The sequence below is a fragment of the Annulohypoxylon maeteangense genome (assembly GCF_022496945.1).
Source record: "Annulohypoxylon maeteangense strain CBS 123835 unplaced genomic scaffold GGS22scaffold_5, whole genome shotgun sequence".
Lineage (NCBI taxonomy): Eukaryota > Fungi > Ascomycota > Sordariomycetes > Xylariales > Hypoxylaceae > Annulohypoxylon > Annulohypoxylon maeteangense.
In genome coordinates, this window is record NW_025953252.1 from 1,428,804 (window position 1) to 1,456,065 (window position 27,262).

General features: G+C 47.1%; 7 protein-coding genes across 7 annotated transcripts; 3 read left to right on the top strand and 4 right to left on the bottom strand.

The window, feature by feature from the left end:
- Window positions 1–136: 136 nt before the first annotated feature.
- On the bottom strand, window positions 137–5,335 carry GGS22DRAFT_158880 (uncharacterized protein). The gene is made up of 9 exons (XM_047960703.1): window positions 4,961–5,335; window positions 4,677–4,899; window positions 4,567–4,617; window positions 4,428–4,490; window positions 4,128–4,370; window positions 3,929–4,058; window positions 1,688–3,880; window positions 758–1,618; window positions 137–673 (listed from the first exon to the last, which is right to left on the bottom strand). The coding sequence occupies exons 1-9, from the start codon at window positions 5,041–5,043 to the stop codon at window positions 489–491; spliced, it is 4,032 nt and encodes a 1,343-aa protein (XP_047820697.1). The 5' UTR covers window positions 5,044–5,335; the 3' UTR covers window positions 137–488.
- Window positions 5,336–5,514: 179 nt separating this feature from the next.
- GGS22DRAFT_158882 (uncharacterized protein) lies at window positions 5,515–6,666 on the bottom strand. Its single transcript, XM_047960704.1, has one exon. The coding sequence runs from the start codon at window positions 6,631–6,633 to the stop codon at window positions 5,758–5,760; it is 876 nt and encodes a 291-aa protein (XP_047820698.1). The 5' UTR covers window positions 6,634–6,666; the 3' UTR covers window positions 5,515–5,757.
- A 132-nt stretch (window positions 6,667–6,798) lies between these two features.
- Window positions 6,799–10,426, top strand: GGS22DRAFT_158885 (uncharacterized protein). Its single transcript, XM_047960705.1, has 6 exons — window positions 6,799–7,659; window positions 7,715–8,698; window positions 8,764–8,951; window positions 9,035–9,389; window positions 9,490–10,175; window positions 10,239–10,426. Exons 1-6 carry the CDS (start codon window positions 7,054–7,056, stop codon window positions 10,306–10,308), a joined length of 2,889 nt encoding a protein of 962 aa, XP_047820699.1. The 5' UTR covers window positions 6,799–7,053; the 3' UTR covers window positions 10,309–10,426.
- Window positions 10,427–10,668: 242 nt separating this feature from the next.
- GGS22DRAFT_158886 (uncharacterized protein) lies at window positions 10,669–14,086 on the bottom strand. The gene has a single exon (XM_047960706.1). The coding sequence runs from the start codon at window positions 13,666–13,668 to the stop codon at window positions 10,972–10,974; it is 2,697 nt and encodes an 898-aa protein (XP_047820700.1). The 5' UTR covers window positions 13,669–14,086; the 3' UTR covers window positions 10,669–10,971.
- Window positions 14,087–15,922: 1,836 nt separating this feature from the next.
- Window positions 15,923–16,673, top strand: GGS22DRAFT_158892 (uncharacterized protein). Its single transcript, XM_047960707.1, has 2 exons — window positions 15,923–16,056; window positions 16,202–16,673. The coding sequence occupies exons 1-2, from the start codon at window positions 16,035–16,037 to the stop codon at window positions 16,603–16,605; spliced, it is 426 nt and encodes a 141-aa protein (XP_047820701.1). The 5' UTR covers window positions 15,923–16,034; the 3' UTR covers window positions 16,606–16,673.
- Window positions 16,674–20,140: 3,467 nt separating this feature from the next.
- Window positions 20,141–25,459, top strand: GGS22DRAFT_118744 (uncharacterized protein). Its single transcript, XM_047958168.1, has 2 exons — window positions 20,141–23,064; window positions 23,114–25,459. Exons 1-2 carry the CDS (start codon window positions 20,493–20,495, stop codon window positions 25,108–25,110), a joined length of 4,569 nt encoding a protein of 1,522 aa, XP_047820702.1. The 5' UTR covers window positions 20,141–20,492; the 3' UTR covers window positions 25,111–25,459.
- Window positions 25,460–26,548: 1,089 nt separating this feature from the next.
- On the bottom strand, window positions 26,549–26,912 carry GGS22DRAFT_158897 (uncharacterized protein). Its single transcript, XM_047960708.1, has one exon. It carries the CDS (start codon window positions 26,902–26,904, stop codon window positions 26,557–26,559), a length of 348 nt encoding a protein of 115 aa, XP_047820703.1. The 5' UTR covers window positions 26,905–26,912; the 3' UTR covers window positions 26,549–26,556.
- Between the last annotated feature and the right edge of the window lie 350 nt (window positions 26,913–27,262).

The following is a 27,262-nucleotide window of genomic DNA, read 5'->3' on the forward strand; positions in this document are numbered from 1 at the left end:
GTTGTCAAAGTCTGGTTACTCACGTGACCTCTCTGAGACAAGAAGAACTTTTCCTAAGAGTTTCTATTTTTAATAAATAGAATTAGAATAAGATATATCTTTTATTAATAATTGAATGGTTTAATCCAATAATACCCCTTATTTTAAACTATTACGCGTATATGCTTTTTAAGTACCTAAATACCTAAAAAGCCACCTATAAGTTACAGGGGCGTTCAGCGCCTTGTAGCGCTATGAACCCCTGTAAGACTCAGAATACAGTGTATAATATCTATCAAACCGTACGTTACTACACTGTATTATACTGCATACATTTCAATACATTAAATCATAAATGAATTCGCGGGTTAGCGGATTTGTTCTTATGGTCCGCCGTCAATAATCCAATATGTCTGATCAATGGGTAGGATTAGGGATCCAAATAAGCGTTAAGGTTATTTCGTCCCCCCCTACTAGTCAACCTTGAGAATAGGGGTCACTAGTACCTATCAATCTGGACTTTTGCTACCAAAGCTACCAATAGCTGGAGAAAATTCTTCATATGAAGTTAGCCATGCCGCTGTAAATCGCTTCAAAACCTTTTCATAATCCTTTTCACTCCTGACACTTTCCATACATGGCTCGCAGAAGTCCACAATCTTACCAGTTGAACAATCTGATGAGACACAACAATCTATAGACGTCAATCAACAGTAAGCCAAACCTGAATATCAATGACAAGAACGAAAGAGGTGGGGGACAATGATAGATAACTCACGATAGAACGTCGTGTTTTCCAATTTCATTCCACACTTATCACAGGACCAGCTTCCGTGATAAGACTTTTTTGCGATGAAAGGGCACCACTCCTCGGGTGCCACGCCTGTAGCTACAGGTGTATCGGGTGCGAGCAATTCGCGCACGTCAAGATTGCTAGCTACGTCAAAAGCTGTTCTACCCCAGGAATCCTGCTCGGTCTTGTCGTAGCCTGCTTTCAGTAGTTGCTGAACCCTCAAGACCTTTCCTTGTGATGCTGCCGCAAATAGGACTGATACCCCTCTGTCTTTCATGATGCCTCGAGGATCCCACAAGATCGAAGCCATGGGACTATTTTCCTTGATGGCATAGTATAAGGGGGAGTAGTCTTCGCCGTCCAATTTATCGATATTGGCGCCAAATCTCACAAGGGATTTCGCTATGTTCTCGTCTTTGCTTTCTTTGATGACAATGTGCAACGGTGTCATATTATTTCCATTCAGCGCATCAACGTCCGCGCCGAACTCAAGAAGTGTATTGACTGTCTGGGCGTATTGGGTGTCGTTCTGTGAATGATATATTGCAAGGTGTAGAGGAGTATCCCACATCGGTTTCTTGAGTCTCGCATTCTCCGAAGAACCCGCTTCCAGCAGAACTCGAACCAGAGGTTCATTGCCCTGTCGGGCAGCGATGTGAAGAGCGCGGTAATTTGCCGAGTCGGTTGCAATATGATCTGGATTGGCTCCCCGATCTAATAAGACCCGGACTGTCCTCATCTGTTCTCCAAGACAGGCCAATAACAGTGGTGTAGCATCCTGGCCATCCTGACATTCAATGTCAGCCCCGCTATCTAACAATTGCTCCACAGCTTCGGCCATATTTTCTGTAAATAACTATCCATTAGTGATATTGCGAAAGTTTAAGGATGGGGTGTCTGAATATGTATACTTACCCATTGTTGCATGGTGTAGGGCTGTCCATCTCCACGCACCTCGCGCGTACTCGAGATCTAAATGAGGTGCTAAAAAGTAGATGCACGCGGCACTGCCAAATTCTGCGGCTTTGAAAAGCGCATTAGTTAGCCAAGTTTCTTTACGAATATGGTCACTGTCCCCTTCTTCATTGCCTTCTTTTGTATCCAGCGTCTCTTGGGCTGTCTTATCAGGTATGTCATTCGTATAACCAGCATCCTTGTGCAATAGGAGCAACTCAGAGACAACACCGTCCCGCCCATTTTCCGCAGCTACTTCAAACAACTTTTTTAATTTATCTCTCTCGATATTTCTCATCAAGTCTGGAAGGAACACTCGCAGTTTTGAGATGATATCCCAATAGCCATATTTTGCGACCAAGTGAAGGCAGTCGTTCAACTTTTTCTTTGACAGCTGCTCAATGCCTTCTGGCCACCATGAGATTATCGATACCACCAACTCTGTATGGCCGCTTTGGCATGCTATCTCGAAAGCAGATAGCCACAAATCATTGTCGCTATTGGCGGCCTGATAGAGAACTTGGGCGGTCCCCACATACCCGCAGCGAAGCGCTGTGAAAAAAGCAGATTGGATACTACTTTTTTCGTGGATTTTTGGCAGTAGGATTCTGATTACCGATTGGCAGCCTAGGGAAACAGAATAATGGAAGATTTCATCGGGAGTTGTTGAGTCGTCTTTAGGAGAAGGCTCAGCTTGAACCCGTATGAATTTCTGAAGCCACCAAGATCTGGCATCAACATTGTCTATGAAGAGAGACAAAGAATTTCGCGCGGCTGGGGTAAACCAATCGTTATTATCGCCGTCTTTAGCATTTTCTGCCAGATGGGTCGCCAAGCAGGAACCTGCATAGAAGGCGAAACTATGGGGGCGTTCACTAATAGGCGGGTCACAGAGAGTATCGAAAGGTCGCCTTTTTGTCGGAAAGCCGCTAATACCCCGAACTTCCGGTATAGAGAGCACGTCGAGGCACTTCTGGAGCATGTATGACCGTCCTTCGGCAGATTTATCTTCGAGGTTATGGTCAAGTACGAGGCCGCTCAGCCAATTCCGAACAAAGTCACGTAGTGTGCCGTGCATGAAACGTACGAAACCATTGTCCACGCGGATCAAAGGGTATAAGGCGAATCTAAGGTCTTCCTCTAAATTCTTGGGCGCTCCAATCCGAATCCTCTGCAGCGTAAGTTGACCATTGCCGAGCATATTATCAGGCTCCATCCATATTGCGCCCGCTAATTCACAGACTGCTAATGGCCGCTTAGCGAAGGCAACGGAAAGTAGCACTTGTCGAAGCCATAGTTCTGGTGCATCGATTTGCGTCATTATCTGTTCATATACTGTGTTGTAGTCCAGATGTTCAGGTATCTTATTCGCCCCTTTTTGCTGATAAAGGACCGAGACTAAGTTGATCAATAGCGGCGTCATGCCCACTCCTGAGAGTCGATGTCGAATATCTGCAAATCTCTCGTTGCATAAAAGGGGTTTCGTTACTTCTTCCAAATGTTCATCCAGATTAATGCTATCAGATTCCTCGAATGGCCCTAGTAGAGCCACTATGCTATCGGTTGGTTGGCAAGTTATGAAGACTTTGTAGCTGGAAGAGATATGGAGCATTAGTCTCCGAAGGTCGCCTATAAGCTGACCACGGGAGCCCTCGTCGCATTCGTCCAGGGCATCAATAACAAAGATAATTTCGAACGAAGATAGCCTTTTGAGCATACCACAGAGTAGTTGATAGAGATCAGGTGACATGGTTGCTGACGCGTTTCCCGAAATCCTCATTCTAGTATATACTCCCTGAACATATTCACTATCAAACGGGGTATCTCCCCAATATAGGAGCTGAAGGTTGAATGAGAGAAGCAAGTTATGGTATGAGCTCCTTCTGTAATCGCCAGCATTGAAGTAGTAGGAAAGCACGATGATATTCTTGTCATCGAAGCAGTTCGCTGTCGATATTTGGCTGGCAAGCACAGATTTCCCAGATCCCGCACTTCCATATATTGTGGTTATCCCTCGTCCTCGCTCATGTAAATCCGAGTAGAATTGATAGGTGATAGGTGACGAGGGTCCCGGAGTCATCTCCCCAGGGTTCCCATCTTGCTCACAGAAGCTCGCAAGGGCTTGACGACAAGCAACCGCGCTATATTGGTAAGCTAGGACATGTTAGTCGTAATCTGCTATGTGGGTTAGATTTTCCCAACCTTTCTTCTCCGTTGCCGTGCTTTGTATGACAGTATTAACAACATCGTCTGGCAATAAATCGATATTACAGAGTTGATTATGAGTTGCCCGTAGAAGGATGTGTGATTCTTTCGCTTGATTGCATGTAACCTTCAGGGGTTTTATATTAGTTCAAACACAAATTTATCCCTATATTTCTCTAGAGAAGTGATGACTTACAACAATTCCAATCCCAACTGTAGGAAGCTCCTCGAAAATTGAAACAATCTCATATTGATTCTTGATCATATCGTATCTAGCGCAAGCCGCACTCAGAGCATTTGCCCCTCTGTCTATGAGCTCTTTCCGTTCTTTTTGGTGAGCTATTGTATCTTTATGGGCGTTGGAGTCGGTAGTCGCTAGGATCAGTCTGAAAAGGACATCATTCCAATCGCAAGAGGAGTCCGGGGTGCCGAAACAAACCTTCTCGGTATCAGACAAAGTGGCTTTAACTGGGTACTTTCTGAAGATCAAACTCACCAGGGCTCTTGTTGCCAGGGCAATATCCATGTAGTTTTCGTCATGATTAGCAATCCAAAGTAACTTGATGATATTTAGTATTGCTACCTAGGTACCTAGGTATATATATTATATCCCCAAGTTGGAACTAGTTCCTTACCTCTTTCACAATTATTCCAGCCACGTTGTGGCAAAGGAAGACCAAAGGTCGCTAATGATAATATTAACAATGAACCTGCCTAGTAAATAGGCACCTAGGTAGGTACTGACCTTCTTATCTTCCCTTGTAGAAATCGATTCTAATAGCGAAGCGGCAGTTTTCTCTAGACCCGATTCACCTAGCACGGTTCCCTCCTGGATGTCACCGTCGAAGGCAAACACTCGAGCCGATGACGAGAATTGGCAAAGCAGTGGACCCAGTCCTTCGATTTCTTCGTCTGGCATGCACCAGGTTTTGGTGTATGTGCTATGAAGTCCGTGTACCGCGACAATGCTTTTGTTTCTTCTTATTAGCCTAGATTTCACTCATTTGTATCTTGTTGTGCTTGACTTACTCTATAATGGGATTGCTATTATCCTTGGGAGGCTCGTAGATAACTCTAAGGCAATCGCCAACACCATTCCGTTCTTCATCCATCTCTGGCTAAAAACCCCAAAGCCTTAGAAATTTTGAAAACATGGGGAGGATTCGGTCGGTTGCCCTGTTAAGAGATAAGCATTAATAGATCACCTAGGTACCTAGTAGTGTTAATGCCAGTTATGCAACTTAGGTGAAAGAAAAACACCCCATGAAGCAGTACCTATCTACCTACGGTAGGTACTTATCCGGCTCACCCCTAGCGATATCTTTACGTGGGATTTTCTTTCTGATGTTACTTTGTCTGCATATATGAGAGCGAAGCACCAAATACAGAATTCCAAAGGCTACGTCGGCAAACTAAAAGAGAAACTAAGCGAACAAATAAAAGGTCTAAAGCTCAGAACGTATCACTTCCTAGACCCCAATATTGGAAAGGTTGTTCAGCTGGACAGGGGTCAAATCACTCAGCAGCAGCAGGCTCCGGTCGTGAAAGTGATTTTTGATATTACCGCTGTTAGATCATACAATGCCTAGTAGGTAGTACACCGTACACATGCCAGAATATAACAGCCAACGAAAAATAGGTGATATGAATATTAAGCCTCAAACTACTACATAATTTAGAACTCATCCAATTATACCCCAATACCTCATGCAGCCCACAAGCTGAGTGGCGTATATGAGACAATTTTCGACCCATTCGGATTTGAATGCAGGTCTCATATGATTGTCTTACTTTGTTAAAGCCGCGTCAGCTAAAGTATCATTGGATTAAGTGTTCTTATCGCTTCGAATTACCTTAGCACTAGGTACTTTGGCAGAACCAAGTTCGTCGAGATTGCAGGCGCTCAAATTACCCTTATCGACATCATGTAGGGTAGGACCTATGTTGAAGCGTTGGTCCTCTGAAGGGTCAAAAATGACAGGATCCAATCCAGTTCGAGCACCAACCTTCCGCTTTACCTTTTGGTGGAAGGTTCCAATATCTGCAGTCACCTGCAACTCGGCTCTAAATCTCGCTTCATCTGGCAATTCTAAAAGAATTGCAGTACGTACGTGTGACGGTACGCCAAACTTCGACTTCCTGTTTTCGGTAATGTCCCAGTGGACTGCGTTCTTAGCCCCTTCGTTCCGTCCTTCAATCCATGACATCCCATTGAGGATGGCATAAGATTTGATGTCAGTGGTCGTTACACGCTGGAAACTGCTGCCGATACCAAGCGTTGCCAAGCTAAACCCACCCTCCAATGTTACGTTAGCCTCCACTGTGTCTACCCTGTTTTGTGTGGTTTCGTCCATGCTGAAGGCACCACAGGGCGCAAACTGCCTCACTGATGGCTCATTTGGTCCGCCAACAGCCTTGTTTTCGCGTCCAAAAGCTATCGAGATTTCCACTCGCTTAAATCGGCGTTTTTGAGGGATCGATGTAAACTTGAAGTCGGTCACAAGAAGTAATCCATGCTGTCCGCCTGGAGTAATAGTACCATGAATTACAGCAAAGATGTCGGCCTGATACTTGACATCTGAGCTCCTGTACTGATCGATATGGGGTCGTTGGAGCTCATTCGCCGTATTCTGCAGTCGAAAGCCTGCTCCTTCAGTTCCAACGTCGAATAATGGAATGTCGTAGTGCGTTCTCCCGGCCATGGTGGTTGCGAGTTCGAAAGTCGTAGGAAATCTATAATATCCTCAAAAATCTAGACGAGGCACTGCCTTCCTTATATCAATACCTACCTAGGTACATGCGCCGGTTTCAACCAGCTCGGCTGGTAAGCATACATGTACCTACCTCCCTACCTACCTAGATAAGCCGATACAACCACACCAGTTAGACGTGCCTAATACTTTATTCATGGAGCCCCCTGCCTTCCATTACCTAGGTACCTACCTATATTATACGCAAGCGTACCCGCTTCGAAGTATGCCGTTTTACTTTGTGTGCTTAGCTGAGATTGCTGTCCCTCCCTCATAGGTTAGGTAGTAGAAATAACCCCTCTAGAATACCTACCTACCTTCAATCGATATTTCTGAACTACTTCGAACGCTACTCCATGGCATCTTGAAGCTATGGCGACCAATAAACCTGGAACAACCAAGTTAATCTTCCAACAGCCCGGTCATAGACCAAATGCACTATCTTCAGTGCAAGAGGAGTCAGCTGATGATGCCACAGCCCTTGAAGATGTTGACTATTCCTGGAATTCAATTGCGAGGGCCTTCAGGGCACTACTGGCGACGAAAAAGTGTACCGTTGAGGATATCGATGAACATTTTCGCAATAAAATACCTGAGCAACATCTGCTGGATGTAGACAAGAGGGGAGGCTGTGCAATATCGTTCTTTCATTTTCTAGCCCAAGTCCCCAAAACTCTCGAGCAGAGATTCCCCCTTTTTATATGGGCAATGGAAAAGCATCCCGAACTATATCTTAGAGGGGTAGATGAAAACGAATCTATCTTAGATAGGCTATCCAGAAAGTGCAAAGCTCACAAAACCGAGGAACCCTTCCGCCTTTTTGTCCGCCACTTTCCCTCACAGGTATCGAATATTCTCAAAAGAACAAGAAATCAAGGAGAACTGCTTAGCGCTACCCTACCTTTCATCCGCAACCTAGACGCCCCTGGGTTTCTCGAGTTTTTCTATGAGACTTCCGAGGCATCAAAGTCAACAGCTGTAAGTATTCCCACCAGTACCTACCCAAGTAGAAGCTCAATACTGAATTCAATAGGATCAGTGTGATTGCCTAGATTCAAGTACAGTCGCCGAGAAGAACATGTTTTCTCAAGCTAGGCTGAATATTTTGCATGAACGGCCCGGAGATATCAATATCTTGAGTTGGTCCAGAGAGGATGCCACGTCAACTGAACAACAAGGCTTAGGCAGCAAGCAGCCGATAGAAGGACCTGGAATGTATAAAGATGGTGATGGTCGGACACCGCTCCATATAGCCTCAACTTATGTCGAGTGTGATGAAGCCGAGGAAACGGCCCAGTTCAATCTCGTGAAGCGGATGATTGCTTGGTGTCCTGCTGCACTGGAATGTACTGATAATTTTGGAAGGTCGCCCTACCTTCATCGTGTCTACGAGTCTGGCAAAGCCAACGATGGGCCGGTCCAAGATAAAATCACATTCTTGCTCAAGGATAACATCATGCATTTAGAAGATCGAGATAATGTTCTAGCCCTTCTATATGGACGAACAGTAACCACTCATCCACATAATGGGTTAACCCATAAGGCATCCGAGCGAGGGATCCATTTCGACCTGCGCGAGCTACAAGACTTGGAACCGGCTTCAGAGCCACAGTTCCTGTCATTTATTGAAACATTGAATTTCGAAGACATACTGCAATATGTTCGAATTCCGCAGCACCCATTTCACATATCCCATTCGCCTGGGGATGACATGAAACTAAAAGGATCCGGGCGGAGGGACTTCGTTCCAATATTTGATACATTGAAAAGAAAAGGGGTCAAAAAGATCCACAAGCTCGTTGTCGACGATGACGATACCTGCCTTCACCAAGACGATGTTATTGAGAGATTAGACGAATTCGAAATTGAGGATTTCGATTGGGTGAAAATTGATTTGTCAAGTACGGTGCTCAAGAAAGCAGTGCCTCATGCACGAACTCTTCGTCTCTCTAGTAGTGGTAATCACTCTGTACTTCGAGACTGGTCAAGCACAGAGGGACTTGCTGAGATGGGCATGGTAAGTTTACTTATCTATCCCTCTATCTTATATGATACCCTATTCGTATACTGACAAAAACCTAGCTGGAGTCTATATTTGTGAAGATTTATCCAAAAACGGAATCTGATGGCAGGATAGAAGGCTATGCAAGAGATTTTATTGCGAGGATGGTCAAGAATTGTCCCCGGATTAAGTCTATTGTCATACGTCTCGAACCACATAAGTTCATGGTTCACGAGGAATGGGTAGACCCCACAGTCCTGGTAACTACGTAAGACTCTAAGATGCGCATTTACCAATCCCGCAAATTCAAGACACACGACAGACAAGAGCTAATGGCAGTTTTTACGGCAGAAATAAATGGATCCATACTATAGAGTCATTTACTGGAATCATGGCGAATTTCATGCCATCAGAACCATCGGCTAGTAACGGAATCCAAGTAGCTGTTCTCGACGACGGAATTGACTGGCATTTTGCCCAAGAAATCGGATGTATTAACGACAGGTGTAGGTCGTTCTACGCTGATAAGAGTTCATCTGACTTCATTGGTCAGAATTCATGGTTTTCGTCTTCTACTGGACATGGGACAATAATGGCAGCACTCATCCGAAAGATCTGTCCCAATGCCACGTTATATATCGCACGCCTAGACCAGACGCAATCAGAGCAAGGCGTGTTCCAGCCCACTCATGATTCAGCTGCAAAGGCAAGATCAGCCCCCTCCCCATTAGGTTTATCCTTGTGACGAAAACCCGTGAACTAGAATTCTCTTGAATAGTAGCTAACAGTTTCAATCACCCATATAGGCGATCAGATGGGCCATTGAAAAGAGGGTCCATATTATTTCGATGAGCTGGACCATCCCAGGAGAGCACCTTGGACTGGAAAATGCAGTCAAAGAAGCTCGGGCGGAAGGTATTCTCCTGTTCGGAGCAGCTAGCGACCAAGGCGCAAATAGTCCTACAAAGCCATATATGGCTAAACTGAGTGACAAAGGAGAGGGAGCGCATGTCATCTGCATCGGTGGTGCTCGTGAGGCTGGATATGGCGATGACAGAGCTAAGTCTGAAGCAGAGTTCTTTTTTCCTGGCCAAGTGAAAGGGCTTGCTGGCTCGTTGCCGTCAACAAGATATGATTTTCGTGCAGCTGCTGGTAGTTCTGTTGCCACCGCCTTGGCAGTCGGGTTTACAGCCCTCATTATGCTCCTTGAAGATACGTGGCCGGTCGAAGGAAACCTTCCCAACGCGAAATCGACGGATTTACGAAAATATCGACAACAGTTACAAAATCCGAGAAATATTCGAAAAATATTCAATAATCTGTTGCTAGACACATCACCGGATATGCCAACTGATCAGCGTAACGCCATCATCCCCGTCGAGAAGTACTTCTGGCTCGACAAATTACGCGACGCGAAGAACGGCGTAATATTACAAGAAAGAAACAAAAACTGCACTCAGATCTTGCAAGACATTGTGAAAAGACTGTTGCGGTAAGTAAATTCCGGATGATCTGTATATGGTTTCACTATTATCTAACAATATTGCTTATATAGGCCTCTTACTGACACTGCCGATGGAAAGCCCGATAGAGCAGCAGACAGTAGTGATGAGGATGAGGGATAGGGGAAATTGGGATTGAGCTACCCAGGGACTGTAGGTAATTAGGTAGCTTATCATCAAAGACTAGGGGTACCTATCACCATATTGTACCTCAATCCTATCAATAAATTTATCAAATGGATAGAAGATTTCACGCATCACCTACGCTCCTTTGAGTTAGACCTAATAGTTATCGGTTCACCTATAACTCTACTGAAATACAGCGGACACCTACTAAATTCTAGGGGACGAGCCACTAAAAAAAGAGCACCATGCAAAACTTTCAACCCAAACCTTGGTACTTCAAACAAGACTTAGAATACCTAAACACGCGTAAAACACATTAAATCACAATCACCAAATACCAAGCAAAACCAGTAAAACTGGCGGGTCGTGAAAAGTCGAATTTATATTCTTCGAAGTGAGAAAGCTAAAATACTCTACGTCATAAACAATTAATTAAAAGATCGCTACTAAAGAAAATTCGTAACCCTTTTTTATATAAACCAGTCTAACCAGACCTGATATCCTCAAGCCGCCCCCTCCGTATGTATGCAATAAACCCCAAGCTTTCCTATCCTCCGAATCGAACACCGTTAATTTCTCTCCTTCCCTTCCTTTCATTCACCATGTTACATGAAGAACAAGAAGGGATTCGTCAACACCAACGCCTATTCGTCATGTCCCTTATAGGAGGGCAGCGACGACAACGGCGGCAGCCACACCGGCGAAACCGCGCTCAAGACGGCCAGCAGCGGCGGTGGGGATGGTAGGGTAGCCGGAAGGCGTGGTGGGGGTCGTCACAGCCGGGGGAACGGGGCTGCCAGTGCCAGCGGGAGTGCTAGGGCTGGAAGCGGGGCCGCTGGGGACGACGGTGGGGTAAGGAGGAACGACGGAGGTCGAGAGAGTGCTGGAACCACCGGTAGGGTAGCCAGTGGGGTACACTGGGTACGAAGCCGGGGGAGCGACGGGAGACGACGGAGGGTGCGAGGCAACCGGGGAGGAACCGGGGTGCGAGGCCGGGGGAGGGACCACTACGGAGGTAGGATAAGAGGGAGGAGCAGCAGGAGAGCTGGGCTTGCCGACAGGCGTGGTGGCGCTTCCGACGGGAACCGAGGTAGAAGTGACCGGGCAGACGGTGGTACCGACAGAGATAGTCTCAGTGGTAACGTGGGGGTAGCCGGGGGTACCAGGGCAGTTAGTGACTGAAGGAGCGCAAGAGGTAATAGTGCGCACGGTGGTCGAGTAGAGAGTCGACGTGGTGTACTTGCCAACAGGGACAGACGTAGTTGCGGCCGGGGTAGTCGCGGGGACGATAGGGGAGGACGCAGGGTAGGTCGGGACGGTGGTAGCAGAGGAAACACCAGTCGAAACGACGGGGGTGGTCTCAGTCACGGGGCAGATAGTGGTGCCAACGGTGACAACATCGGTGGTCACATGGGGCTTGCCAGGAGTGCCGGGGCAGTTAGTAACCTCAGGGCCGCAAGAGGTAATAGTGCGGACAGTGGTAGAGTACAGAGTGGAGGTCGTGTACTGGGGCTTGGTAGCAGTGGAGGTTAGGTACTTGGTGATGGTAGTGGAGCTAGAGACCGGGTATCCAGTAGGGCCAGTGGGAACACCAGGGACACTGGTGGTGGGCTTCTGCTGGCTGGTAGTAGAGATGACAACGCTGGAGCTGGGCACGGGGTATCCAGTAGGGACAACGGGGATGGTCTTAGTCTCAGTCACAGGGCAGACAGTGGTGGTAAGGGGAATAGTCTCAGTGGTGACATGGGGCTTGCCAGGGGTGCCGGGGCAGTTGGTGACCTCAGGAGCGCACGAGGTAACAGTGCGGACAGTCGTTGTGTAGATGGTAGAGGTGGTGAGCTTAGCAGTAGTGGAGCTGGAAACCTGAGGAGCGGGTCCGGTAGGGTATCCAGGAACACTGACGGTGCTGGAGCTCACGGGGAGAGTACCAGAGCTAGAGACGACAGTGCTGGAGCTAACACCCGGGATAGGAACGGTGGGGTATCCGGGCACGCTGGCAGTGCTGGAGCTGACGGGGACGGTGACAGAAGTCGAGCTCGAGGCCTGAGGAACGGGGCCAGTGGGGTAGCCAGGGACGCTGGTAGAGCCGGTAGCGATGGTAGAGCTAGATCCAATAGGTAGAGAGGTGGTGCCAGTGGCAAAAGTGGAGCTAGAGCCAATGGGCACAGACGTAGAGGCAGTAGGAACAGACACAGAACTAGGACCAGAAGGGATCGAAGCTGAGTAGCTGGGCACACCAGGGATAGACTTGGTGTGAGAGGGCTTGGTAGGAACGGGCGTCGTCTTGGTCTCGGTCACAGGGCAAACAGTCGTAGTAAGAGGAACCGTCACAGTGGTAACGTGAGGGGTACCAGGGCAGTTGGTCACCGTGGGGTGGCAAGAGGTGACGGTAATCTCGGAGGTCGTGTAGATCGTCGAGGTCGTGTACGCCGTGGTGGAGGCGGACGAGAAAGAGCCGACCGGTCCGGTAGGGTATCCTACAACGGGGACGGAGCTGCTCTTGGTGGCGGACGAGACAGAAGTAGCAGAAGAAACCGAAGGGGTTCCAACTGGGTAGCCCGGTACGGAGCTGCTAGGGACAACCGGCTTGGAAGAAGACGGAGTAGCAAGAGTGCTGCTGGATCCGAAGCTGGAAGATCCGGCCGGGTAGGTGGGGTACGACGGAATGGAGAATGTGGCCGAGCTGGAGCTGGGAACCGGCTTAGACTGAGAGCTAGAGCTCTGAGGGAAAGACGGGTAACCAGGAACGGTTGAGCTAGAGCTGAAGGCAGCAGTGGAAGAGGTTGAGAAGATGCTGCTAGACTTAGAGCTCGCCGGGTACGACGGCTGGGGGTGGGGGTGGGTTGCGCTGGAAGTAGCAACAGTGGTTGAAGCTGAGCTGAAGCCACCGGCAGGGTAGGTCGGGTAACCAGGTACGCTGGCGGTGCTGGAGCTGACAGCAGCACTGGTGGAAGTGCTGATGATGATGGTGCTGCTAGATTCGCCGCCCGCAGGATACGTCGGGTACGATGGGATGGAGACTGTGCTAGAGCTTACCGCCAAAGTAGAGCTGGTAGACTCGGAGCTATGGCCGCCAACCGGGTACGTAGGGTAAGACGGAACACTCTGAGTCTTGGAAGAGACGGGGAGAGTGCTGGAGCTGTGGACGAGCGTAGACGAGCTCTGAGCCTGCGTGGGGTACGCCGGAGGAGGGCTCGGCGGAGCGCTTGAGGTTGATTGCTCCGGCTGAGAAGGATACGATGGGTATTCGGGGTAGGTCGGGTAAGACCCTTCGGATACGGGGTAGTTACGCTTCTCCTCTGCACTGGCAGCGCCAGCCAGAGTGAGAGCCCCCAGGCTTAAGAATATTCCACGCATTTTCGACGACCGGTACGATCCAAGGAAATAATTATTAAATTAGAAATATGTTAGCGAACGACGAGAAGCGACCGAGAATCAGGGCGAGCCGATGCTGCACAAGCGAAACGAGTGACTTGAGCAACTGTTTATACGGTTGAGCTGCCTAGAAGCTGATGAGGGTGGAAAAAAACATTTCGGCTGGGTGCGTCTCTTTATGTACGAAGTTAGAGTACAGTAACATCGCGCTGCGGTGGACCGTAAGGGGTACATCTCAGCTGGGGCGTCGATACCAGTCAATCTCAACGTTCCATGGGCATAACCAGCCCCGTAAATTCAGTTAAGCTCAATCCATCACCTATCGACTCCACACGGACAGTGAAGTTGGCTGACGTTGAGGCTGGCGCAAGGTTCTTAGAACTTCGGTCTTCGGTACCTCGTGTCCCTGTCGTATTGGATTCATGAAAGCCAATGCCTGTCGAGCATTGGTGCAGATCATGCGAGGGGTTGCATGCCAACTTGCAGACTTTGCCGACTACCAATTGTCCCAACCGCTGGTAAGTTGGTCGTAACGCCGAATGTACTGTTACCCAACTGCCCAAGTCGGAATGGTGTCGAGAATGATTGGCTATTAGAGAAGCCCATGCAGATTTCCCAGAACGGCGTTAGCGCAAAGAAAGAGACCAAAATTAGAACCCCCTAATTTCCCTACGAATACGATATTGGGAATCGGATATATGTACATATTAGTACACATAATACGGGGTTCATTGGAAATTCTATGTCCAAACAGCGGTGATATTCTTTCATAACTGTGGAACTCACAGGATAGCCCATCCGATAGCGTTCACGGTCTTCCATGCGACCCGTACAGTAGTTCCCGTGTGACAGTCCCGAGAATCTTGTTCTCTTGACAACCTAACAACCTTCTTGCAGCGCTCGAGATACTACGTAGTAGATGAAGCAAGATCTCGGTTGGCCAGCCGATCCCGGATAGATGTTCGTCCCATCTTGGAACAAAGATAAAAAGACACCAGAATCCTCTAGAACGAGTGGTGATGTGTCTCTTTTCTCGTAAAGAGAAGAGACTAGTAGTTAGTTTTCTCCTGCCATCATATGTATGTACCTACATACATATGCCATAGGTATCTTGTCGGTCCGTATCCCACCGGCAGAAGTTTTTTGAAAAACTTGTTCTTTTACAGTTGCAATACTGTGACTTGGCTGGCTGGCTGGTCAAGATCGCGGTGGCTGTACACGCCATGTTTGCTTACTTGCATCATACGTACATAAAATTGACGCAGGTCGAATTACTGGCTGCTTCAGGGGCACCTCGAATCCTTAAGTCTCATTTGTATTTTAGAAGCCGACTCCTCGAACAGTTCTAAACCTTCTCTTTTTGTTTATTCTGTTTGATTGATGGATCATCATGGCTTCCTTCCAAGTAGTTAGTGGAAGGTCTTTGGCCTTTGAAACATATTTCAAAAGAAAGGTTGGGAAAAGACGGGAAGTTAGCTGCAGCCAATATTAAGCCACCAGATGCAACCAGTATAACGACGCGTGTAAATACCTCGCCGCTTTTCCCCTGCTTTGTTTTTTCTTCTTTCCTTTTCTGTGCTACATCGTATCGTAGTATAATAACTACTGTAGCTAATGAAGTAGGCAGCAGGTATACGCTGTAGTAAGTAGTGCTGGCAGTGGTGAATAGGCTATTACAGAATGCTTGTTTACGATCGAAAGGAAAAAAGGACGTGGAATTGTGGCTCAGTAAGAATATGCATAAGTGATATTGGATCGATTATCCGCCATTCGGCCATCGGCTCCGCTAAACATCGGAAATTATAGCTTTCTATGGTAAGCAATAATGGACGAATAATCGATGGGTATTTGTGTATGTATTTGTGCCTTCGTGTCTTTGTCATCCGTATATGTATCTATACATGAGGCAGTAGAAATAGGGAAATGCGAAAGGGTGAAGCTTGAAAGAAAAATGAAGATCGAATGACGATTATGTCGGACTAAGAGCTCCCTAACACTGCTTTAGCAATTACTCCCGCGTTCTTTCCTGTAATATTTACTTTTGTGACGTCACATTTTTGGGTATCGTGTTTCGCCTTTTAGTTTGCATTAGCTGTAGTTATGCAGTATTAGTGGCTCTTTATTCCAATTTTTTAATGATTAAGCCACCAATTATCAAAAATCTTTTCCAATTGAATTCGGTCCATCTCAAAAAATCTTCTCGTGAAAAAAACAAAGCAAAGAACACTAACAAAACAAAAAACACATCAAATCGGAATCTCCCACAGCCCGATCGTATATAATTAGTTGCACAATCCGGGCATAGCGCAAGTGTCATACGAGCCGCACGTCCCTCCCGTAGAAGAACGATGGCTTCTGGACCTCTGAATGGTACGGAAAGCCAGAAAACCCGCATATCACAAAGTACAACTCATCTAGTCTCCCCACAATTACGAGGCTAGGTAATTACAGTAGTGCTTATTACACAGTCGCACCGAATGAACGATACTAACTTGCATAATATGGCGTAATATAGTCTTTAAGCAACCCCTTAGGCTATTCTCTCGCCAGCCCGTGACCGGCTTCTTCCGCGACGGCTACTGTCGCACCGGAGGCGGCATCGACCCGGGGAACCACGCCGTGGCCGGGATTGTCACGGACGAGTTCCTCGACTATTCGGCCTCCCGGGGCAACGACCTGAGGTCTATCGGGCTCAAGGGCGGCTGCAAGTGGTGTCTGTGCACGGCCCGGTGGCTCGAGGCCTACCAGGCGTACCGCACCGGCAAGGTCACCATGTTGGGCGTCCCACGGGTAGATATGGATGCCACCGAAGACAGTGCGTTAAGTACGGTTGACTTGGACACCTTCAGGCAGTTTGCTGTCAGGCATGATCAGTCGAACGTAATTGGAGGTGGCAATGGTAGTGGAAATGGTAATTGATTCCACTTCTTCAATGTTGGGTTTCGATTCAAGGGATATATGTAAGTCATTAGGTAGAATGCTGGAATATCAACGTATCACAAACAGCTCTGGTCTATCGTTCATATTACCTTAGCTGCTTTGGCGCGTCAGAAGCAAACAGCATTATCTCGAATCTCATTCTAAACTACTACTTGATCATGATCGTGGGTTATGGCTCCAGACTAGATATGGCTACATCAATCGAACATCTCAGCTATATTTTATATACAAGATTTTCTAAGACATGATACGATAGATGTGTAAGCATGCATTTGAATTTTCTTTTTGTGGTACACTCCTACACGAATACCTACATTAGTACCCAGTACTTGATGAATCTGCGTAAGCATGTCGTCTCCGTGAAAAAAACATAAGCACGGCAATTGGCGTCATTTCCACTTCGATCCTCCTGGATGTCAGATCAGCAATGAAGGAAGAGCTTATGTCTCGGCTGATCCCGTTAATTTCCCATCCGCCCTCACGCATCCATCTCACCGTAGCATCATCGGAACGCTTACCGAGACATCGTCACGCAAGATTACGGGTTGCCGTCCTGGTTGCTTACGCTGGCTGGTTGGCTTTAAGGTCTCGATAGGCCAGTCGGGTCACAGCCCGATTGATAAATCAGATGAGATGAGAAAAGATGGCCTCAATCTGCCGCCTACAAATATCTACTTCAAGTGCCATGTGCGGTTGATTTTACGTCACATGCAAACAACTCATTCAAGAACAGATCTACACCAATACGCGATACGCTCAGATTTCACGTGGTGACGTTTTGAGCGGCTAGCTTGCCGTTGGAACGTCAATTTAGCTTAGCCGCCGACATCAGTCACTCCCTTAACCTAAAAGCGCGGAGGTTACCTCGAGCGCAAATACTAAAATATTAGCACCGAGCGCGCGCCTGGAAGTGGTAGTAACATGCGCGGCAAAAGCATACTGCCTAATTCCCAACTACGATCTAGAGCGAAACTGGAAAAATGAAGAAATAGGGGGTAGCTGTTCTGCAAAAAGTGTAGATCGGAATAAGAACCTCTAACTCGGTTGCGTTTTTGCCGGGACGATTAATAGTCTATCTAACTGGATTTTTGTCTTGATCAGAGTTGGAGAAGCTTCATGGCGCCCGCAGTTAGCTTTTGCGCCCGGTGGCCTATCCGACTCTACGAGTTGAGTTGACTTGGCGGATTTGGCGTATTCGGCATTCGCTACTTCTGCAGATAACGGCCACGCATGGGAGGCACCTTAGGTTGTGCGACACATACCCGAAGTATCCGACGGTCGATTGGGCGCGATTCTCTTATTGCCACAGCAATTGTTGACTATTAGGTGACAGCATTAATGATTGATGGGAATCTACCGGTTCCCGTCATTGATGTTCCTCCCTTGACACTGAATTGTTATCGTTTCTGGGTGCTGATCAAGAAGAAGCGGATTGATAGGTGACGATGATGCGTTTTGCATGTTTTTTGCATGTTTTCTTGTCATGATATTGGTGCCCCTGAATTTTTTTTTGGTAATGGTGCAAAGGTATCTAGGAAGCCTTCCAAGTTTATTTCACCCTTTTAAGTGCATGATGCGGATGGAAGCACTCAACTTGGCAGGTGAAACGATACGATTACCCGGGATTGGCTAAAAACTTCCAAGTTCTCCTTTCACGGACATTTGTTAGTAAATGGCAAGTAACAGATTATCATCGTCGACAAGAAAACGGCGGTTCTTGGCCAGTTCTGTGGTATAATCATGGTATAATCGGTGCGGAAGTGAAGTGATCAAGTATTTAATAGGAAAATAAAAGAGTTAAAATGTGCCGACATCGAGAACATGCAGATTAGAAGTTTCACATCGAAGGACAAGACAAGATTTGAGTGACGAACTGGCAATTGGGTCCTGTCCACGCGGCTGCAGGGATTCAGGGGGGTAGCATCGTTGATTCGTGGCGCATCTACAGATTAGGCTTGAATTAAACACATTCCAACGCCTGAGGAAGTTTGATGACTGTTAAATCTTCTCGGTATGAAACATTTTATTACTTGTAGACGTACTTGGCTGTATGTGTTTGTCTTGCTATGACGCCTAATACCCTCATAGGATGCTCGTAGGTTTCTCGGAATCCCTTAAAGCCAATGCTTGATGGCCTTGGCATAGGGGTCAACGTCAATGTAGCCCTGAGGTAAGTTATGGATCAGACGTGTCCGGCTACATGAGTGTATCATAAGTATCGTAGCCTTACTTCAACCACTGAAGCCAATACCTACCGATTACGAATATTTCAGAAACATCCCTCGACCTGAATTGAATCTTCATATCAACAGCACTGCCAAATTATCAATCTTATATATGATTAGGGATTGCTCTTAGGCGTCGAATATATGATCTAAAGATGCGCTATCTGTCTTAGCTGCAGTTTTCAGAAAAGGGAGATCGTCAAGTGTGGATGCGGTTCTGGACCTAACCTAAGACAATCCATCTGTCAATGTCAATAATAGCTGTTTGGTTAATAGTCGGGGGAACAAACAGAATAAAGGATATAATAATATACCTATGTAATAGGCACATTAACAACATTTGAATGATGGCATTGAAATCATCCAAACTACATGATATTAGGTAGATATAATATATGAGGGTTATGATGTCGAATGAGATCGAATAACATGAACTGATCTAAATTTATTAGAAAATGCCGAGCTTCCAAGGTTCCGTATGGCAGTTGAGATCTGTGCTGCACTGTACTTAGATATTTGAGTTCTTAGTCGATAAGTACAACAGATTATTCTGTATTCCGTACAGAAAATGCGTGTATATTTTGTGGGGTTGACGTGTTCCTGCTGGTTCCTGCGCCGAACTCCTAAAAATGGTCCAATTAGATGAGATCGTTTGATCATTGCTGGTACCTGAAGACCCCACATTTAAGTAGCTACTAGCACACTTCGGGCGTTAGTGAACCCAATAGCGTGCCTGAGTCTGGGTACGGAGATACCTAACCTGGGTAGCTAGCCTAACCAGATTAGACCAAACCTAAAATTCCCTAAAACATCCAACACTGGGCAAGATCATGTGGAAGCGTGTTATCGGGTTCTCATTTTTAGGGGATCGCTGAAGGCAGTGACGAGTCTAGTCCCCTATTTCCTATCTCTAGAAGGTCTCACTTTTGACTTTTGAGTTCGCGTACATACGATTCGGACAAATTGGGGTTTGATTGACTTTTCCCCAAGTTTCGTCCATGAATTCCAATACATTGGACCCTTGAAGTCTTGATCAGGCCAATCCTTCTTTTAGTCCCTTTTTCTGTCACTTTTTTTTCCCTCCCCTTGTTCCAACGGTCGTTTCTATCCTCAAATCTTTCCGGGAGCGGTGCTCCAAACACATTCTCACGTTTTTACCGACTCTTTTAATACGTTAATACATTGCAATTTCTAATTACAGATGCATTTCTCCGATTCGTTGTAATTCATAGTCGCGGATTTTGGTTCGCTGACACAAATCGACCTCTTTTTCTTATCGAGATTCTCACGAGGATCGTCAATTTATATTCAAACAAGAACCAACAATCAAGAATCCACGATAGCGGACGAATCAGGCGTTGGTCCTTTCGGGACCTTGCGCAATTCTCGAAAGGATTGAGGGGAACCAATTATATCGCGATATCGATTGTCGAATAAGAGCTGAAGGAGGAGGAGTGAAGATAGACTCAGGACAAATACTTATGATTAATTTGTGCTGCGTATGGCAGCCCCATTTCTGCTGTCGTCCGACCTTACCCTGCCAGCCTGTCCAACTCGTCTAACCTGTCCGACCTGTTCGACCTGTTCAACGTCACTCGAATCTGACCGACTTGACCAACCCGACCAAATTTAGATCGAGTGATGCATTCCTCCGAGAATAGTCGACGGTCACAAGCCCAACGTTGGCGACCAGACTTAAATATCAATACTTCCAGTCCTGCAAACAGAGGTCGCGATTCTGTGGCTGCAATGCCCTCCACGCCCCCAACGAGGTCGAAAACGAAACCACCCGTATCAGGTCGAGCATCATATCGAGTACCTACCTCAGCATCAACACCAGCCTCGCGCGATTCCGAAGAGTCCTTCCTAGATAACGGTTCTGATGAAAATAGAGGAAACGAGCCTGATCTACCCAATCTGCCTAGAGGAAGAAATGCGAGAGACTCCCACGATCTATCGTTTCCCTCCCGTCAATTCACCCGAGACTCCTTAGTTACCAATATGTTGTCCTCTCTCGACCAATTCTCTTTGGGTCAAATTCATACTCCAAGCACCAATATGTTCGAAGATGATCCTCTCAGCCCACCAAGACAAAACGACTATTCGAAGTCTATGACGAGTAATAACCCTCGACCGGGGCGTATGTGGAGTAATAGTATGAGCCATGGCCATGGATATTCGTACAGTTCTGATTTCGATGGTACGGATGACGGAGCGAGTAGGGCATCAGATCAATATTCCAGGGGACGACGCAGTAATAGCAGTTCTGGGTTCCAATCGAGCTTAGGCCGGATCAATAGCTTACGGGAGCGAAGCCACCCTGGTACATCTGGAGGAAGAGTGTTACATTCGAGAGGAGGCAAGACTAGCAAGAGCAGCAGTACTAATAGTATCGATGCTGGCTACGCGCAGGTTCTTACCACACAACGATGGGCCCATGGCATTGGTGGTAGGTCGTCAAGTTTTGACTATGGACAAAGGCCCTCTCTCAGTTCTCCTCATGCTTGGAAGACTGAATTTTCTAACACGTTTCTCGTTGATGATTACGAAGCAGCTCCGACACCAACTGTTCCCGTTGGACCTCGTCGTCCAAACGTGCCTTCTACTGCCGCCGCACCGCCGCCGATTCCTCCCGCGGAACCCGAATCGAAGATTCCTGACCGCAAAAATTCAGCCAGGTCGAGAACTGGTACTATGCGAACGACTCAGTCTAAGTACGCTCCGTCGACGCGTGAGCCACCTCCTCCGATGCCTCCAACTGAAATGGATTCTGCTCCCGCGCCGCATATCGGGTACGAGAAATCGAAAGAGGTTGCACATGGAACCCAGGCACCGCCACCCCCGACGAAGCAAGGATTCTTCAGTAGAATATTCGGCTATAGAAACACTACACCAACATCGGATCCTAGACCGTCGCAACTTGCGTCCACGTCGGCAGATACCGCTGATCAAAGTGGAAACAAGTTACAGAATGTCTCATCGCAGACCAAGGCCCAGTCTACTCCCCCGTCTAGGGATTCTCAATTTAGGGAATCTCAACGGTCAGCATCTCAACCTCATGTGATCCAGAAGAAGTCTTCATTCTTCAGAAGAAGAAAGAAGTCTGTAAATGAACCACCAATGCCGCCTCCTCCGATACCTCTTCCAAAGGAAGTGGCCCAACTCAAAGAGAATTCAGCTCCCCATCGAGAGTCTAGTCCTGTCAGCAGCCTACGTGAGATCATGAGTCCATACCTGCAAGGCGTTACTACAAATATCCCTGGTGGACTCTTGTCGCCGTCGCAGGAGAATGCACGTGCACGTGGCTATGAGTCCCAGGACGAGGATAATTCTCGCAATTCTCGTAGATCTCGAGGCTTTTCCCCAGATTATGAGCCGAGCCCGAATGCTACGATACGCACCGTAAAATCCACTTCTGCCTTAAGGAACCAGGAATCAGCTCGAAGACGGTCGCAGATGGAAAGTTCGATGAGGGATCTACCTGAGTTGCCTACCAAGAAATTTGTTGAGAGTCGTGACACAACATTCTTCCATGATAGTAGCGACGAAGGGGAAAACCCACGGGTGGCTGGGAAGCAAAAGCAAAAGCAACCTCAAAGTAACAAATCTTCCCCGATGATCAATGAACCGAGAGACAGATTTGAGAGTATTCAGGAGCGCCCAACCACTGGAATTGAAAACGAGGACAGGCTGTCTAAGCATCAACCATCACCGAAATTGGTACTCCAACATCACTCCACATTTGAAGAGGCTCGTCCTAGACCTGTCGAAGGTCGTGACGGACCTAGGAGAATGTCGACTTTTCCCAGTTCTCTCAATAAACCCGATAATGGCTTGCCTAGTGTGAAGGTGGATAGCGCAGAAGGTAGCCCCAAGATCGTAGGATCGCCTCTAGACGAACCTGAAGTATCCGTGGGCGAGCCAACAGAAGATGATCGGCAAAAGGCTCAAAAGATTTTTGACGGAAATGAAGATTTCATTCAGAAAGAAAAGGCAGCATCTTGGATGGGAGAGGAAGGGCTTGTGAGACAACGAACATTAACGGCATATATGGAGCTCTACGATTTCACAGACCAGAGCGTTCTCACTGCTTTGCGACAAATATGTAGTCGTCTCATTTTGCGTGCGGAGACACAGCAGGTTGACCGGATCTTAGTTGCGTTCTCCACGCGGTGGTGTGACTGCAACCCCAACCACGGTTTTAAGACTATGGGTAAGAGACTAAAATTCTAGGAGATGAAGCCATTGCTAACACGCCATAGATGTTATTCATACAATGTGTTACTCGATCATGCTCCTAAATACAGATCTTCATCTTGCAGACATCGACCAGAAGATGACAAAGAGCCAATTCGTCAAGAACACCATGACAACTATCAAGCATGCACTAGTTGATTCTGCCCCCGAAGCTTTCGATCGCTCTAGTGTTCTGCCTGGAAAAAATAGCCTACTTAGTCCTTCTGAATCAGAAACGATTATGTCCTATGAGCCAGAACCGGAGATAAAACTCAGTTGGAGAGCATCCTTTAAACCTTTACCGCTACCAATACCACGATCAGAGTCGTCGATGGGCAATTACTCGGATGGGCCAGTAGATACCTGCGGTCCACTTGTGAAGACACCCTTTGAAGGCACTGTGAGGGCCTGGATGCAACAGATGGAACTCGTATTGAAAGATATTTATTCATCAATTCGTGATGAAAGGCTCCCTCTTTTCGGAGCCGAACCAAGTCAGCCGCCGAGTCAAACACAGAGTACTCTCTCAGTTATGGGTGTGCTCAAACGTAGCCCCAGTGTCTTGTCAAAAGCACCTTCTGAGGGCCAAATTCCCATCCGCGGGAGAATCAACGACCCAGTCCGTCCCCCTGGGAGTAGATGGAACTCGAAGAGTCGATCAAGACCGAGATTTCCAGGCAACGGGATGTCTTCAAGTCGTACTAGCTTTGATGATGGCAATTCGGTCTGGAGTCCTACCACCTCGTCCGCCACTTGGAGCCGTTACTCGTTGGGTAGGACCCAAACTTCGATGTCCGTGGACTCCTTTAGCTCATACCCTCACGGCGACTATCAGCAATCTATTGGCTTTGCTAATGCGTTGAGCCAAGCAATAATCCGCGAAGATATCCCTCCTGGCACTAGTGGACAGTCTATTATGAGTGACGACTTCCAAGCCAATCAATTACTCGAAGATGAAACCTTGGAGCTTGCAGGTCCTCCTTGGGTCAAGGAAGGCATTGTCATCCATAAGCATCATCTTGATGGCATAGATAAGAAGGCCAAAGATCGGAATTGGACCGAAGTCTTCGCTGTTGTTCAGAAGGGGAGCATGAGCCTCTTCTCATTCTCGAGTAAATCAATGCGTCAGAAGTCTCGTGGTGGACGTAAACCTCCTCCAGGTGCCGTCGTTGGGGGCGGAAATTGGCAGGAAAATGCTACCAGCGTTGGGACTTTCTCGCTACGGCAGACACTCGCTTCCGTCCTCCCCGCGCCTGGGTATTCTCGAAGTCGTCCGCATGTTTGGGCTCTGAGTCTGCCCACCGGCGCCGTGCACCTCTTCCAAGTGGGAACTCCTGATATTAGTAATGAGTTCACGCTTGCTGTTAATTACTGGAGTGCTCGATTGAGCACACACCCGCTTGTTGGTGGTGTTAGCAATATTGAATATGGTTGGAGCGATGCCATCATCAACAATGCTCTAGTCACAGCTATTAATGACCCACCTCCACCCCCACGCCCAGGCAGCGCTGCAGCAGGGCGTTCAAGCATGCACAGCCGCCAGGGCAGTCTGCAAAGTAGCATCCGATCATCATTCGAAGTTGGTGGCAGCTCACGAATCAAATTACCTGGCGATCGGATTCACATTGCCGAATGGACGCCACCAGCACAATCGTTGCGACCCAGCAACGCATCCGAGGCTGAACAGCTGGAGACGCTTGATGGTTACGTCAAGTCTATAGAAGAAGACTTGAAAAAGCACAACCAACTCCGGTCACCTATGCTCCTAGCATTCACCCCTCGTGGTCATAACTCGACAAAGGCTATGGCGAACTGGGAGCGGAAGTCTAGTTACCTGCTGCGCGAGAACGTCAAATTTAGTACATATGTCGACTGCCTGCGGATCGCTAAGACCAAGAGGGCCGAAATCTACACCGAACGCGATAACGCTAGGCGTGCGGCGCGTGGTGAAGACCTAGATGACGACGAGAGCGTGCATGGTGTGGATGCGGATGTGACGATCCACGTCGACGACGAGGAATGAAAACTTGATTACTAACAGAACATGAGGGGCAGGTCACAGCCCCATCTCCTTTTCCACATTATTAATTCCTATTTAGAAGGACTTTGACGTCAACGGGTCGAGGTTGCAAAACACAGTGTCACGGAACGGATGGGTTTACTTTGTATATTATCATTTTTTTTTACCACATGTCTGCAGAAGACCCGGGGGGTAAGCTCAATACCCACAGCCTGGCGTACCCTCGGCTCTGTCTATTCGTACCGGTGTAGATATCGCGCTTATGAGTTCCGTAAATAGGTAGCTAGTCGGCAGCTATTCTCGGGACGCTTGTTCCCTGTGGATATTTATTGATTGAACGATTAAATAAATCAGTGTGCTACCTTGAAAGTGATGGGTTAGTGATTACAGGGGCACGAAATGCCTGAAACCGCCAAATCAATCAATCTCCAGGGCTTAGAAAATAGTGTGCAGTTAGTGGCGTTTATGATTGCATACACGCTGTATTTTCTGCCAAAGCCCCTGTTACTGATACAATGACAGGGGACTAAGCGCTATTTAGCCTTGTAAATATAGGGCATTCTACTGGGTGGTTATAAGGGGTGATTTTATCCCCACTTCTTTCAACAACAGTTCAACAGCTTAAAACGACATCTCATAATTCCACTTACTGATACTTAGGTTTAATGCAGTTAATATGATTTAGCCTAACTTAAATTAAAACGGTTTGAATGGAGAATTGAATTATATAATTTTTACTTCTGTAAAATCAAGATTTATGCACATTATTAAGTTGTTGAGCCATTGTTAAAGGAAGGTGCGCTGAATAGCGCTAAGTCGCTTATTCTTACAGGGGATTTAGCGGTAAAATATAGTGTGTACAGAGTAAATGCCGCTAATAACATCCTAATGAATCTTCTAAGATTGGATTGATTTAAATCACCTGCCGTCCACTAGTTCGCCCCTATATTCTACGGCCACGCCGATAGGTATTTGCCATACCTTAATACTTGCACCTCGAAATTAATTTTTGATTTTTTTTAGACAATAGAGGACCTCTATAATCTGTCAAGAGTGAAGTTAGAAACTTTCTAGGAAGATTTCGAAAATTAAACAAATTAAAACAATAATAATGCTGCTTACCTGAAACTATCCAAACAACGGCCCACTACTGAGAACATCAAAACGTTTGAAGCCGTTTATACCCAGAAGGAGAGTAGGTAGGTAGGTAAGGAAAATACAAAGTCAGTGTACCTACCTACATGTGTATATGTCACCTAGCCAGGTAGCCCCCACAACATCTACGACCTCCCTTATATATCCACGCCATCTAACAGGTAGGTACCGCCCGAACGTAGAAGATGCTTAGGTATCAATTCGATACCTACCTAGACAGGTGCGTATCTCACAACTCCTCCTCGGGTGCGATGTTACTTAAGAGGTACCCGATAAACTACCATAGATACTCCCTCAAACGATACAACGCGCCGTCGGCAAGAATATATATCCCAAAACGACAAGAACGGTCCACATAGTCCAGCTTTGTACGTTTTTCTCGTTCGCCATGCGGCCGTTGGGTTGCGTGTATGGCACATACCGCCGCTCGTAGGGGTTGGACTGCTTGCGGAAAAGGTTGCTGGCGAAATTGTAGATGGCGTTGAGGACTTCGTTTATGAGCTGTGCGATCGCGAATATGGTTAGGATGCTGCTGATGAGGATGAGGATCGCGGGGAGCGGGTACTTCATGCTCAGGTTGTAGGAGGCTTTGTAGACGGGCTCTAGGATGTCTACGAGGTCTAATATTTCTGCGAAATTCATGGTTGCGGTTGGTTAAATTTTTTGGGTGGGGGTTTGGGAGGGGTTTGGGGTTTTCGGGGTTGGTCTTGGGGATTGTCAGATAGGGCTCACGGTTGATGGGAGCTGTGGGTGAGGAATTCAAAGAGAGGATATAGATTTATATATCACTTGTTGTTGGACGATAGGGGGTTAGTTAGGTAGGGTACAATCGTATTGTGAAGAAACACAGTCTTTGTTAGTCATTTCTATCTTCCATGATGCTTAATCTTGGAAGGAAACAAAGGGCACCGAGAATCTAGTCGTAGGTACCTAGTCCGACGAACATTAGGCATTCACGTAGTCATGTTAAAAGATAGAGGTAATATCATCGCATTCATCA